Source organism: Malania oleifera, chromosome 7 (genome assembly GCF_029873635.1).
Source record: "Malania oleifera isolate guangnan ecotype guangnan chromosome 7, ASM2987363v1, whole genome shotgun sequence".
NCBI lineage: Eukaryota > Viridiplantae > Streptophyta > Magnoliopsida > Santalales > Ximeniaceae > Malania > Malania oleifera.
In genome coordinates, this window is record NC_080423.1 from 88,969,547 (window position 1) to 88,985,158 (window position 15,612).

A 15,612-nucleotide genomic window follows, 5' to 3' on the forward strand; every position below is an offset into this window, starting at 1 on the left:
AAAAGAGCGATTAATTTTTTTTTTTAATTATTAGGTTAGACACATTATATTTTAGACAACAAATCATGCACTTATACTTTAAATAGTTTGGATCACTAATTATCATTGTAAGTATACGTTTATTCAAAATCCAAAAATATGATTAGATCGATATCTCTTAAAAGAAAGTTTGACTTGTGGAATAAAAAATATATGCTCACGAAATGACTTTCTCATGAACCTCATTCTCGAGTACAGAATACATGCCTTGTAGGGATCTTTTAATTTGGATCATGGTGAACAATCTCGATAATATACATGGTGCCTATTTGACTCATCTCGTGAGATTATTTTGGCATGTCAAAAATTTATATGATCCATATACCACCAAATGTGTGTGTATATATATATATATATATAATATAATATAAAATTATATTGAAATTTGTACAAACTCAAATCTAAATTCAAATCCATACTCCCAAAGGCATAATTACTTTTATTTTCATTTTCTCTCTTTATTTTTTAAAATAATAATTTATTTATTTATTTATTTTCCTTCCATTATTATTATTATTATTATTATTATTATTGATAACATTGACTTGGTCCGCGCGAGAGACGTCCAGGACGCTCCTAGGAAATAGCCCAGGGGCCCTTTTCACGTATATATACAGGATGGTTCTCTCCACCCTAACCCACCACTGAGCCAGTTGCAGCCTTCTTCTTCTTCTTCTTCTTCTTCTTCTTCTGATACTGAGCCATTGTTAACCAAGTGGCAATGGCAGCTTTCTCCTACTCTCTTTCAGTTTCCCCCTGCAATATTAGCTTCAGATATGGCTTCGGTGTCTCACTGTTATTGTGGTGTGTGGTGGGAATGGCCTCAGCTCAGCTGTCGGGCCAGAACTTCTACAACACAACGTGTCCAAACGCCCTCTCTATTATCAGATCCGCAGTGAACACAGCTATTCAGAATGAGGCTCGCATGGGGGCTTCTTTGCTTCGCCTTCATTTCCATGATTGCTTTGTCCAAGTACTCAGATCCCCCCTTCTTCTTAAACCTACCTTGCTCCTGCATATATGCTTCTGCTTAATTAATTTATCAATTCTATGCGTGCGCGTGTACTGTTTTTTCTTTCCTACTAAGGCTTCCTTGTTGACTCATACGTCCATCCTTTCTACTGTCGTGTATGAAAAGAAACCATTCAGTGTGGCCAGGCCAGCACTATACTTTTCTTATTTCTGTCTTTTGTTCTTGTTTTGGTCTCTAAATCCTCGTGTGTTTTAGCTTTTTAGTAAATTGTGCTGCATAAAGTAAAACAAAAATTACAGAATTTTTTGACTCGTCCTCCAATCAAAAGCAAGCTCCATTCAGAAGCTTTGGCTTTTTGACTTTTTCTTAAAAAAAATATTAAAATTAAAATAATTGTGAACATTGTAAGGGGAGCTTCGTGGATTTAAATCTGCATGTCTTTTATAAAGTCATGATTGGATTTTTTTTTGTCTGTCCCATGCACGCGCCTTTATTTCCTAACCACACACATTACAAGGACGTGCAAGTAATCATGGGCCCATGCATTGTCCCTAAAGTCTTAATTCAATTATTAAAATGATAAGATACATGATAAATAACACCCCTCCCCCCCCCCCCAACAAATTACTCCATTAATTAATTAAATCTATTAATTTAATTATTTAATTTCCACTCATTAATTTCACTTCTCTTAAAGTAGAGAAGTTTTGTAAATTACCCACAATTTTTTTTAGAGAAAATTAATAATTATAATACAAGGATGTGATTGCATGCATAATTAATTGATTGAAATTTATATGATAATACAGGGATGTGACGCATCAGTGTTGTTGGACGACACCGCAAATTTTACGGGAGAGAAGACAGCGGCTCCCAATTTGAATTCTTTGAGAGGATTCGATGTCGTTGACACAATTAAATCTCAATTAGAGAGCTCTTGTCCCGGTGTTGTTTCATGTGCCGACCTCTTAGCAGTTGCTGCTCGCGATTCTGTTGTCATTGTAAGTAAAATATTAATCTTTTTTCTTGAGATTAATTAAACTTATTTATGAAGCAAGTCAAAGATGTGATGTAAAAAATTATTTAATTTTTTAAAAAATTAAAAAATTTGTAATTATAAGTCATTATAAATATTTTTAAAAAGTTTTAAGAGTTAACTATACAATTTTTTTTTTTACATATTATTTTGAATAAAAAGCAAGTTCAAAATTATGTGAAGCTAATTCTACTTTAATTAAGGAAAGGTGATTAATTTATTTTTCAGAAGTTTAAAATTAAAAATACAATTATCAATGAATAGATTAGTAAATTTTTTATTTTAAGAAACTATCTACAACTCTATATTATCTTCAAGAAAATAATAGATGACATATATACATAATTACATATCTATTTTATAGTTGCTAATACCCTTATATTTAAGTAAAAAAGTGTTGAGAGATTATGACTTTTTTTTAAGATAATTTATTGGAATTTAATTGGAGAATAGTGAAGGAGTAGACCTATTATCCTTGTGGATCAAACGAGTGTTAAAGGTTTTGACATTATCGTTAAAAAAAAAAAAATGGTTTCAATTATTATTATTATTATTGTTATTATTATTTTGTTTTGAGCAGTTGGGTGGACCCAGTTGGACGGTCCAACTAGGAAGAAGAGACTCGACGACGGCGAGCCTTGCCCTTGCCAACACCGACATCCCGGCGCCGACGCTGAACCTCAGCGGCCTCCTCACTTCCTTCTCCAACAAAGGCTTAAACGCCCAAGAACTAGTAGCTCTCTCCGGCGCCCACACCATCGGCCTCGCCCGCTGCACAACCTTCCGCGCCCGCATCTACAACGAGACCAACATCAACGCCACCTTCGCGGCGTCGCTGCGCTCCAACTGCCCCGCGTCCGGCGGCGACAACAACACCTCCCCGCTCGACGCCACCAGTCCCACGACCTTTGATAACGCCTACTACCTGAATCTGCAGGGCCTGAGGGGGTTGCTTCACTCCGACCAGCAGCTCTTCAACAATGGCTCCACGGATTCTCAAGTCAACACTTACGGCTCCAACCAAGGAACATTCTTTACGGACTTCGCCAACGCCATAATCAAGATGGGAGCTCTCAGCCCTCTGACCGGCACCAGCGGCCGGATCAGGACCAACTGCAGGAGAATCAACTAATCTCATCTACCGGCCCGCGCACCACGCTCGTTTGCTTGAATAAATTTATTAGTATTCAAAAAAATTTATGTGTTCATTTTTTTGGCGCTTTCATTTTGGTTGATTTTGGTAGTGCTTTGGTTCGGTGAGTAGCAAAAGAAGAAATAAAGACATTTTGCTCCTTTATTTTATTTTTTTTCGTAGGAAACTACACATTTTGGTGTGTTAGCTGTGGTAGTCTATTTTAATATTATTAATTTATAAATATGGATAAAATCTAGTAATTCCTCAAAGATCTTTAAATATGAAACTCTATTTCTTGAGGTTTTCATTTTTTCTTTTAAAAAAAAATTCAAAAAATTTTTAAATTTAATTTTATTTACAAAACTTACCTTCCGCTAATTGACCATTAGTCAACTATTAAGTAAAGTGGAAAAAAAAAGAAGAGATAATGACTTTCTTTAAGGTTTGGTAAAAATACAATGGTCTTTCCTGTGATTTTAAAAATTTTAAGGATTTTCTTTGAGATATCAAAGATTTCAAGGACTTTTCCTGAAATTTCCCAAAAAAAAAACACAAATCTTTTCTTGTATTTTACAAAAAAACAAGTTTTTTTTTAGAGCAGATATATATATATATATATATATATATATATTATTTTTTTTAAATCTTAGAGGAGGTATATAACAATTTCTAAACCTCAAGAAAGGTCCGTGACATTTTTTAAACCTCATAGGAGGTCTTTGTCTTTTCGCCAAACCTCAAGGAAGGTAAGTGTCTTTTACCGAAAGAAAAAAAAGATAAAATCATAAAATTTTACCTTGAATAAGATGATAATTTTACCATTTTTATTCAAATTTGATAAGATAAATTAAGAAATGACATTATTTAATAAATTAAGTTGCAGGAACTGTTAGATAAGGGGTTCATTCGGCCCAGTGTGTCGCCTTGGGGAGCACCGATTTTGTTTGTGAGGAAGAAGGATAGATCGATGAGGTTGTGCATTGACTAGTGGGAAATAAACAAAGTGACTATCAAGAATAAATACCCGCTCCCGCGTATCGATGATTTGTTTGACCAATTACGGGGGACACATATTTTTTCAAAGATAGACGTACGCTCTAGGTACCATCAAGTGAAATTCAAGGCGGAAGATGTTTCGAAGACGGCATTTAGAACACGGTATGGTCACTATGAATTTCTAGTTATGCCGTTTGGGTTGACGAATGCTCCTACGGTATTTATGGATTTGATGAATAAGATCTTTCACCAGTATTTGGATCAGTTTGTGGTAGTATTTATTGATGATATACTGGTATATTCGAAGAGCCCAGAGGAGCATGAGGAGCATCTGAGTATAGTGCTACACGTGTTGTGAGAGAAGAAGCTATACGCGAAGCTCAAGAAGTGTGAGTTTTGGCTGGAACAGGTTACCTTCCTTGGACACATTATATCTAGGGGTGGTATTTCTGTTGATCCGAGTAAGATTGAGGCGGTAGTAGACTGGGCACGACCAAAGAACGTGCACGAGATCAGGAGTTTCTTGGGATTGATTGGGTACTACCGCAGGTTTGTTGAGGGCTTCTCTAGACTGTCAGGCCCATTGACTAGATTGACTAGGAAATAAGTGAAGTTTGAGTGGTCTAATGAATGTGAACAGAGCTTCCAAGAATTGAAGCAGCGACTCATCACTATGCTCGTGTTGACGATTCCTTCAGGAGAAGAGGGGTTCGTAATTTACAGTGATGCGTCCCATAAAGGGCTCGGATGTGTGTTGATGCAACAAGGGAGAGTGATAGCCTATGCGTCATGACAGTTGAAAGAATATGAGAAAAACGGCCCTACCCCTGATCTGGAATTGGCAACGGTGGTTTACGCGCTGATGATTTGGAGGCACTATCTATATGGGGGTAGGTGTGAGATATTTACTGACCATAAAATTTAAAATATTACTTCACGTAGAAGAAATTAAATATGAGGCAAATGAGATGGTTGGAACAAACAAAGGATTATGACTGCACTATCAGCTACCATCCAGAAAAAGCTAATGTGGTCGCTGATGCTTTGAGTCGGAAATCAGTGGATTCATTTGTGTCTGCAATGGAGATTCAGAATTCGATCCAGATGGATCTAGAGAGGTTTGGTGTGGAGCTGGTAGAGGGCGATCACCAGGCGTTCATTGTTGACTTGGTTTTGCAGTCGACTCTACCGGAAAGGACGATATAGATTCTAGAGAACATGCAGCCAGCATATGTGCTGGACTTTGGAGGTCATTGGATGCAATATTTGCCACTGGTCGAGTTTACGTATAACAACATCTACCAGACCAGCATTGGGATGATACCGTATGAGGCGTTGTATGGCAGGAGGTGCCGATCTCCACTGTACTGGGATGAGATCGGGGAGAACTATATATTGGGGCCAGAGCTGGTACAAAAGATTCAGGATAAAGTCAGACTCGTCAGAGACAGGATCAGGACAACGTAGAGCCGGCAGAAGAGTTATGTTGATACTCGTCAGCGAGAATTGAAGTTTGACATAGGAGATCACGTATTCCTGAAGGTGGCACCGCTGAAAGGTGTTATGAGGTTCGAGAGGAAGGGTAAGCTGATCCCTAGGTATATTGGACCATTCGAGATTCTTGAGAGAGTGGGTCCAGTTGCCTATCGTTTGGCATTACCACTGGTCCTATCTAGGATCCATGACGTATTCCATGTTTCTATGCTGAGGAAATACGTCCCAGACCCCTCCCATGTGATCAGATATGAAGCACTGGAGTTGGGTGATACTTTAGCTTTTGAGGAAGTGCCAGTGCATATTCTTGACTAGAAGGAACAGGAGCTACGCACGAAGAAGATTCCACTGGTGAAAGTTTTATGGCGCAATCATGCCGTTGAGGAAGCTTCCTGGGAACTAGAGGATCAGATGCGCCAGAGATATCCACACTTGTTAGGTGGAGCTTAGAGTTGATCCAGTCAAGTGAAAAGAATAATATTGTATATTTTTATTTGTATAGTATAACGTTGGATAGATAGAGTTTTTAGTTTTGAAATATGAATGGTTTTGGGAGAATTTTGGAATAGTTGTAACTCACAGAACCTTGTTGTAACCACGGTGATCCTCCACCATAAGTGAGGGTAATTAATAAAATTAGAAGTATTTCTTTTAAGGATGGGAAACAGGGGAATAGCAAATTTCGAGGACAAAATTTTTATAAGGAGGGGAGAATATAATAATCCCAAGAAGGGATATAGAAGATTAGTTGAGTGATTCCAAAAAAAAAGAAAAAAAAATTAATTAATTAATTAATCAGATTAAAAAAAAGAAAAAGAAAAAATAATAATAATAATTAAAATTTATTTTTATTTTTATTAATAAATATATTATTATTAATATTAATTAAATATATTATTATTATTATTATTATTATTATTATTATTATTATTATTATTATACTCTCCTGAAGCTTAAAGAAGTTTTAGGAGGCTTTTTATTTCTTTCTTCTTCTTCTTCTTCTTCTTTTCTTCTCTTTTCCTGCATGCAGGAACTCTCTCTCTCTCTCCTCTCTCTCCTCGATTTCGTGACGTATTTTTGCCTGATCAAAAATTCGAAGATTTTGCTAGACTCCATTCTCCGCTGCCGTCATTTCTACCGGAGCGGATTGGTGGTAGGAGCGGCGTAGGCGTACCCCTATGACTAAGCCAATTTCCTCTTTTTCTTTAATTTCTTGCAAATTATAAGTTCAATTGACGAACGGACACCATCACAAGAATCTAGGGATGATTCTCTACAAGTCTAACGGGACGTGTTGACTCTACGAGTCCAATCTTGTTTTGATAATGACAAATCACTTGGTATTTGATATGTGCATCGAGTTTGTGAATAGGACTTACACTCAGCATGCACGGAAAGATAACGAGTCATGGAAGCCTTTAAGTAAAACTTACAAATCTTGGAAAGCACCATGGAACTCAAAGAGTACGAGAATCAAGATGCAAGCAGCAAAATTCAAGAATATCTTAGGAATGGGTATTTAGAACTCATGTACTTACATTTTCGTATGATTTAATTTGAGGCTCAACATAACTTAAAATGATTGTTAGGATTCGTGCATTTCATATACACCATTAGGAAACTTACATGGGCTTAGAAAAGTTTTTAAAATCATGGAAAACTTGTTTTATAAAAGACCTAAGCAAAGAAGCAAAGCAGAATTTTAAATTGAAAATGAATAATTGAGAAAAAGAGGACTTCGGTAGCCTGAACTCAACCTCAGGCGCCTGAAGAAATTCTTCAGTTGCCTGAAGATTAAGTTCGGTAGTCTGAAGAATTAAATGGGAAAACAGAACCTGGTAGAGGTACTTCGGTCGCTTGACCCTGGAACCTCAGGCGCCTAAAGTTGTCACTTCAGGAGCCTGAACCCCACTTCGGTTGCTTGAAGTCGCGGGAAAGTCTAAAAATCATATTTTTATTAAAAGGACTCGCGAACTATTTCATTGATCCAACGGCTGAGATCATCCTAAGGGTAATATACTATATATTCTGAATATCTAAACCCTAGAACAGAAGTTGGACACATAAGAAAGAGAAGAACACACCTTGTTGCAAGAACGTTGAAAATCTACTCCTAGTGCTATACGATTGCCTACTCTTCAATCTCTAATCTTCAAGCTTTAGAAAATCAACTCAGATTCTCAAAGGGAACTTGTTTACTCAACTATACTTCAATCTAGTATTGAGGTTTGATCTTTCAAGTTATTATTCTTAAGAACATCTCATCTCATCTCATCTTATCAAGTGCTCTTGACTATCATTAGAGAAGTTTTGATCTTGAGTGTGCATATTCATATAAAAATTGAATTTTTGAAAAGATCATTACTTGAGAAAACTTATTTAACTTGGTTGATTGATTTTTTATTCAAGTGGGTGTTTTCTAAAGGATTTATATTTTAGATATATTAAAGCTTGATTAAATATCCTTGGTACTTATTTAATTGAGGGATATTTTCTGAAAATTAATATACTCAATTTGTCATTGAATACTTGAAATAAAACTTTGTGATTTTGATTGAGTGTGTATTCAAGACAAAGTTTTTTGTTAACTAGATCACATCAAACATACTTGTGCATTTTTGCAAAGTGAACTAAGAACCCTAGTTGACTCTAAAACATTTTGAATATATCTATACTTGGGAGTTTTGGTTAAATAGGGATCTGTGTGTTGAAGCATATCATACATAAAATGGTTGTATCGTTTTCATACATTCATGAGCTTCAAGTTATATCATAAGTTAATGTATTAGGATTTTGAATTGTACTCACCAGCTTTTGTTAGAAGAATTGTTTTGAGTGTTAATTTTCAGATTCTATTGTATATAGGGTTCGGTGTGTGAACCGGTGTGTGAGGAGAGAGCTGTATCTCTTGTAAGCAGCGGTGTAGGAGGAAGTTGTGCCTCTTGTAAGTAGCGGATTGCAAGGGAAGCTCCGTCCCACTTTAAGGAGTAGGGTTTTAGTGAATCCTTGAGTGGTTGCTCAAGACGAGGACGTAGGCCAAGTCTGCTGAATCTCGTAAAATTTTGTTTGTCTTCTCTCTTCCCTTTACTCTTTATTTTTAGCACTGCATTTAAATTATTTATATGCTTAAGTTGGTTAGTCTTGCACAAAAGTATTTGAGTAACACGAATTTATTGGTAAATATATAAGAAGATTTTAAGCCGTGAATTAGTGCCAAAGAATTTTTTAAACCCAATTCACCCCCCCTCTTGGGATTACACTTGATTCAACAGGACGGAATTCTCGTGGAGGTGTTGTGCCAAAACCCCAAATTTGGGGTACGGGAGTTATTAAGGGGCTTATTTTTAATTAATTAGAATTAATTTAGAAATGCTAAAATATTGAGCATCTAGGGTTGAAGTAGTATTTCTGGAATTTAGGGTCCGAGTGAGCGCCGCGGGTGTAATTTTGGGACCTATAGGAAAAATTTAGAAAATTAAGTGGGGGTGCTAAATAATAGTTTAAATATTAATTTGAGGTATATGAAGCCTAGGGAAGGCTAAATGAGTATTATTTTAGAGAAATAGATTAATTAATCTGGGGAAAATGCACATTGCAGGAGTTGAATTTCGGGCGCTAAGAGCGTAGGATTTGAGATTCTAGTGAGACTCTCAGTAAACCAGGTACGGGGAATAAATTATAACAGTGTTTTTATGAAAATTATGGGTTGAGAAATATGTGAAAATGACATATGTTATTTTACCTGAAATTTAATATAATATAAATATAAGATGAAATTTGTGTGGCATATGATTTATATTGAGAAATGTTTAAACTAAGTTAGATGATTTACCCTGTGAATTATGTGATACTGAAATGTGTTTTAATATGAGAATTGAAATGTGGGAAAATGATGAAAGTGAAATGTGCAAGAAATGTATTCTCTGAGAAAATGAAAAAAGGTGAAATATAGAAATGTGCTTTGAGAAATATTGAGTGATTGTGAAATAAGATATGTATATGATAGTATAAGATGAGGTGAATTATGAATTGAGAAAATATCATTTAAATGATGAAATGTGTTGACAATACTGATATTGAAATGTGAATATGTGAAATGAAAATATTCCAATGTTAATTCTACAATATGAAAATGAGAAATGTGGAATTACGTGAAATATGAATGATAAAATGCCAATACCACATAATGATTGCGGGTATGTGGTGGTAAACCCTGTTGGATGGTTATGATATTGAGCACGGTACCGTTGCTAGTGATGTTAGTGCAACCACACTGACTCTTGGAGCATGTGGCGCGACAGTCGACTAAGCCATTTTGTAGGATTGTTGGGCCCCCTGAGTCTAGATCAAGGTTATAGGCCATCCAGTCATACTACAGACGCGATATGTGATATGATATTTGATCTAACTGGGGCGGCCAATCGTGGTTAGATACAGCCTTCGGGCCGCACAACCTTGACTATGGGGGGAAGCATGGTGTAGATAGAAAGATCCTCAAGGTGGCCATGAGTTACAGACGCAATGTTGGTATTTGATACTAAGGATACTTATGAGCCGAAATGTAAAATTGGAAACGGAAAGTGAAAGATTGATAAAATTGGCTAAAATGATAAATGAAAGAAAGAATGGAAATTGAGAAATAAAGAATGTTAAATATGAGAAATGAATTGTGTGAGTTAATGACATAAATAATTGAGGCGAAGTGAAACTCTTCACCTGAGGGCTTACTGAGTAAGGTGAGTGCCATAATAGGTATCAGATGTGGTCATACCTGACTGTATAATGTGTTAGGACAGAGCGAAGCTACCTGTATGGGCAGGAATCTTCCCTATTCTCAGGAACTTCGCGGATAATTATGTGTTGAAATTATTGAATTTAAGAAATGATTTTAAAGCTTATAAAAGCTCGTGTTATATATCTATATGACTATGAGAATATATTTGCCAATGTATTTTCTTAGGTGAAATGATGATTTGAAAAGTAAGGTATATTATAATTGTACTCATATGGCCACAAACTATAAATAATTTATTCCTTCTTACTGAAATGTGTCTCACCCAAATTATTTAAATTTTTTCAGGGAACAGGGATAGACCAGGTGATAGATTGGGAGCTGACACCCTGATACACAGCGTGAGTTTTTGGACTAGGGGAGGCGTAATTCCCCTAGTGTTAAGTAGTTTTTTTGAGTTTGCGATAATGATGTATATGTGTGTATGTAGATACTCTAGGTATTGTATTCTGAATGATATAAGTACACTGTCTTCCACTGTTAGGTTTTATAAATAATATGACTTTTTACCCAATACCTAATACGGATCGGGTCATGCGAATGATAGTTGGATTGTTGACGTGACCGATTTGTAAATATTATGGATGACGTGTGATTATTTATTGATTTTAAGAAAAAAAAAAATTGTACGAAAATCGGGGCATCACAGGGGTGAATTGGGTATTTATAAATTACTTCCTAGAGTAAACTAGATCAGCAATATTACGCAACCTAGGGTCTGTGTATGTAATAACAAACCCAATCATTCATAATAAAACATACATGTGCAGTAAATATAAATTGCAGAAATATAAACAGTGTACACACGATATGTTATCGGGGTTCGGCCAATACTGCCTACGTCCCCGCCTCTAGCTCGCAAGCCTGAGGATTCCGCTAATGCTCACTTAATGGGTGAAACGGCACTGGTTACAACCAGGTCAATTAACGGGGCTGATCTCAACCAACAAGCCTTACCAAGATGGCGCACCTAACTTTCCTAATCAGATCTAAGCCAGTCCGGGAGTATTCAATTGGACTAGTCTCCCTTTTCAGGCCCGTGCTTGGAATACAACAAATGATATGAAAATTTAATAACACGAAAATGTGCTTCTCAACTAAGTAGGTATGTACTACAATACACACAGTATACTCAATCAACCACACATCAACAATATAGGGAATGTAAGCTCAGTGATGTGATTTTGTGCAAGCAACAATCAACAAGGTATTATCACTAATATGCTCAAGAGTGTTCTAATCAAGTTATATCTTTGAAATAGTAAATATAAAATCTCAATAATAAATTAGGGTTTCAAAGATGCTAATCAGATAATCAAACTATCTCAAAAGATTTCCTTTAATGAAATGAGCAAAAGAACAGTTTGAAAATATTGTAACTTGTAAAAATATTTTGCACAATAAAATCAAGCTATAGGAATCTTGCAATGACAATGCAAAGATCCTCAAGCTATTAGGTTTTTCCTAACACAAGATTTATTAAATAAAATCTATGGGAAAACCTTGCTTGACTCCCCAAAAACAATGACAATTAATTAAGAAAAACAATGAGGGTATAAGTAATCTCTAATAAGCACTAACCCACTCAATAAGCTCTCACAATGCTAAGATGTATCAAAGGAATAAGTATTTGAGAGTATTTTGGACAATATAAGTTTTTGAAAAAGAGAGGATTTTCCACTAATAATTTTTGCTAATCACATCTTAATTTTGAAAATGGGCCCCAATATATAGAGAATGGAAAAATTATGACCATTGGGGGACACATAGGGCATTCTTTAATTTGTTAAAAAAAGTTTAGAAAAATTAACACTGTTTAACTATTTTTAACTTTAGTAAAAATTAATTTAACCCTCGTGATTCGGGTGTCCGACTCAAGGTTTGGTCGCCCGAACAAACTCAATCAAAACAGTGTTTTTTCAAAGTTCGAGTGCTCGAGTTTGGGATCGGTTGGCTGAACAAAAGACAGAATGTTTCTGTCCGCAGTTTGGGAGCCCAAAGCTAAGTTCGGTAGCCCGAACTTGCCAATTCGGTCACATGAGACATTTATGAACGTAATGTTCGGGCGCCCAAGTTGGTGAAAAGATGCCAGGTCAAGGATTCCATCGCCTGAGGAAGATATGGTCAAAATGTGTTCGGTCGCTCAAAGCATGGTCAAACCATTGACTTCTCAACAGTTCGGGTGCTTGAGGTGAAATGAACCCTTGAGGGTCAGTTGCCCGAGCTCACTCAATTTTCCCTATATTATTCATTTTTATTCATTTTTAACACTCTTCAATTTTGTATGATATATTTGCATGAATGTTGAGACTTAAAGTCATACTAGGGTCTATGAGAACATCGAAAAAATTCGGCGTCGGTTGATCGAAGGGTGCCCTAAGGTCATTTGGTCCCTATGGTCAATGTACGACATTTCTGAGCATACAAACCTACATGCATGATATGCAAAGATTATTACAGACCATATCCTTAGTTATTATTATAGACCCATATTATATTAATTGAATCTACAATATGAAATAGAATCTTTAGGGTCATTGTTTTCTTCAAGTCTTCATGTGCCATCAACTGATTTTATCAATATGAATCTGCACACAAACTTCGAAAACATTAAATACAAAGAGTATTTGTCATTATCAAAACTAGGAATGACCCATAGGGTCAACACATTCTATGAATAACTTTAATTCGTAATATCACAATAATAATATGAAGTTAATTGTATGGCTACTTTAAATGTAGTCTTTTATCTCTTATGTTTCAAAATCTATTTTAAGCATGCAATGCATGAATGCATCAGTATTTGTTTAATAGTACTGATGAGGCTTGTCATTTTCTTTGAAGTGTAAATAGAAATTTTATTCAGACATACGAGAATAGTATACAAGAATAGAAAGAAACAAAAAGTTCAACTGAGAAAGAAGGGAAAATTAGAAAAGAAGAAGATCGGAACTTTGAAGCTAGTTGAGTCTAAGAGAATAAATTAGAAAACCTAAAAGAGATAATTTCTCAATGTTGGGGATCTCATTCCAGAAACAACTATAATTTCTCCATCAAAATCTCCCGACAAACTATTACAAGGATCTAGTTACAAAGACAAAGCTTTCTTAGTACTTGAAAACCACAAACTGATGAGTAGAAACTGATGAAAGGAATATAAAGAAACCCAATAAACATGACAATGTGCAAAATTGTGGACCAAGTCTTGATAGTGAAAGATGAATGTAAGAAGTGTAGACACCCCATTTTTACCCAGACCCAATATTATTATTTTTAATATTATTATTATTTTGCTATTATTATTATTATTTTTATTACTATTATTATTGTTATTATTATTATTATTATTTTATTATTATTATTATTATTTTCACTATTATAATCATTATTAATTATTTATCATTATTATTTTTAGTATTTTTTATTATTATTTACATTATTATTTTTATTATGATAATTATCATTATTTTAGATATTACTTTATTATTATAGTATTATTTTTATTATTATTACTTTACTATTATTTTGCTTATTTTTATTTTTCTTGATTATTATTATTATTTATTATTTTTATCATTAATATTATTTATTTATTATTATTATTAGTATTTTTATCTTATTATTATTAGTATTATTATTGTTTTATTATTATTTTGCTTACTATTATTATTATCATTATTATTATTTATTTTTGTTATTATTATTTTGTTATCATTTTTAGTATTTTTATTATTATTTTTATTATTATTATTATTATTACTATTACTATTATTATTATGCTATTATTACTATTACTATTATTAATACTATTATCTTATATATTATTAGTGTTGATACTTTACTATTCTTATTATTATTATTTTTATTATTATCATTTATGTTATTTATTTTTATTATTACTATTTTTATGACCTTATTATTATTATTATTGATAAGCTAGGGTTTTGAGAGTTCTGTTTTATAAAAAGCCAAGAGAGGCGCTGCAAACGGGGGCGCAGGCCAAAACAGCCAAAGAAGCAAAAAAAATAAAAAAAAATTCTTGTTGTGTCTCCTTCTAGGTCTTCTTCTTCTTTCCTCTATAGCCATGGCCTCTCCCTAACCTTCCCTGCCTTCCCTCTCTGTTCTCTCCATCTTCTACGCACAAGTCTCCCCTTGCAGTTGCAAAGAACCTCCATTCCCACGGACACAACAGCCACGCCAGAGAAGTTCTATTCACCGGCACCAGCGACACCACTCGTCGCCGCAGAGAACCTTTACAGATCCAGAACCTACTGAACTTGCAGAGACGCCGCAAGTCGGTGACACCAGCCCCGGTCTCTTTTTCATTGCCGCAGCACAGACACGTAAACACCGTTGCCTTCGCCGTCGCTGACTCGCTGCCCATCGCTCATTCGCTGCCTCGTGGTATCCCTCTGCTCCAACCACCGTCCACGGCAGCCACCACTCCACCATCTCTCTGCCTCAGTCGCCTCAGACCAGCCGGTTGTTCCTTCTGCACTAGTTTCACCCCCGTCTGCAGCCCCCCACAGACCCACCTGCTATAGCTCCGACGCAACCCAACTCCGGTGAGCTTCTCTCCAGCTGAACACTGCACATACTGTTGCACTTACACACGCACACACAATCTGCATATATATATTTATATTTTTGATTACGTTGTTATTATTATTATTATCATTATTACTCTAATACTTGTATTTTATTATTATTATTATTATTATTATAGATTGTGGTATATTTAATTGCCCTTGTTTTTTTTTATATACGTATATATCTCACATTAATTTGTTTCTTTTGCAGGATTTTTCTTCCTTTTGTAGCAATATTTATTTAAGTTATATATAAATTATATAGATTTGATATCAATTTGTCTTGTATGGCAGAATTTTTCTCCTTTCTAATTTTAGGAAGTCCATATTATTTATGTATTAGTATTTAGAGTTTAGGCCATATTCATTCTTGTGTGTGTTTTAGGGTGTCTTGGTTATTATTGTATTCATTTTATGTTGAATAATTGTAAATTCATAGTTGTGTATTATTTTTGGTTGCCATATTGAATAGGTACACATTAATTTCGACGATAACTTGTTTCCATAAGTTCAATTATTTTCTTACCCTTTTCATTGGTTTCCATACGTTAATTTTAA

At 34.9% G+C, this 15,612-nt stretch overlaps 1 protein-coding gene across 1 annotated transcript; it reads left to right on the forward strand.

Annotated features, from left to right (window-relative positions):
* The first annotated feature begins 651 nt into the window (after positions 1 to 651).
* Positions 652 to 3,350, forward strand: LOC131159896 (cationic peroxidase 1-like). The gene is made up of 3 exons (XM_058115112.1): positions 652 to 1,012; positions 1,822 to 2,013; positions 2,629 to 3,350. The coding sequence occupies exons 1-3, from the start codon at positions 761 to 763 to the stop codon at positions 3,178 to 3,180; spliced, it is 996 nt and encodes a 331-aa protein (XP_057971095.1). The 5' UTR covers positions 652 to 760; the 3' UTR covers positions 3,181 to 3,350.
* The last annotated feature ends 12,262 nt before the right edge of the window (positions 3,351 to 15,612 follow it).

Coding starts and splice junctions, on each gene's coding strand:
- LOC131159896 (XM_058115112.1), top strand. CDS start 761: ATGGCAGCTTTCTCCTACTCTCTTTCAGTTTCCCCCTGCAATATTAGC. Junction 1,013..1,821: donor TCCATGATTGCTTTGTCCAA/GTACTCAGATCC, acceptor ATGATAATACAG/GGATGTGACGCATCAGTGTT. Junction 2,014..2,628: donor CTCGCGATTCTGTTGTCATT/GTAAGTAAAATA, acceptor TGTTTTGAGCAG/TTGGGTGGACCCAGTTGGAC.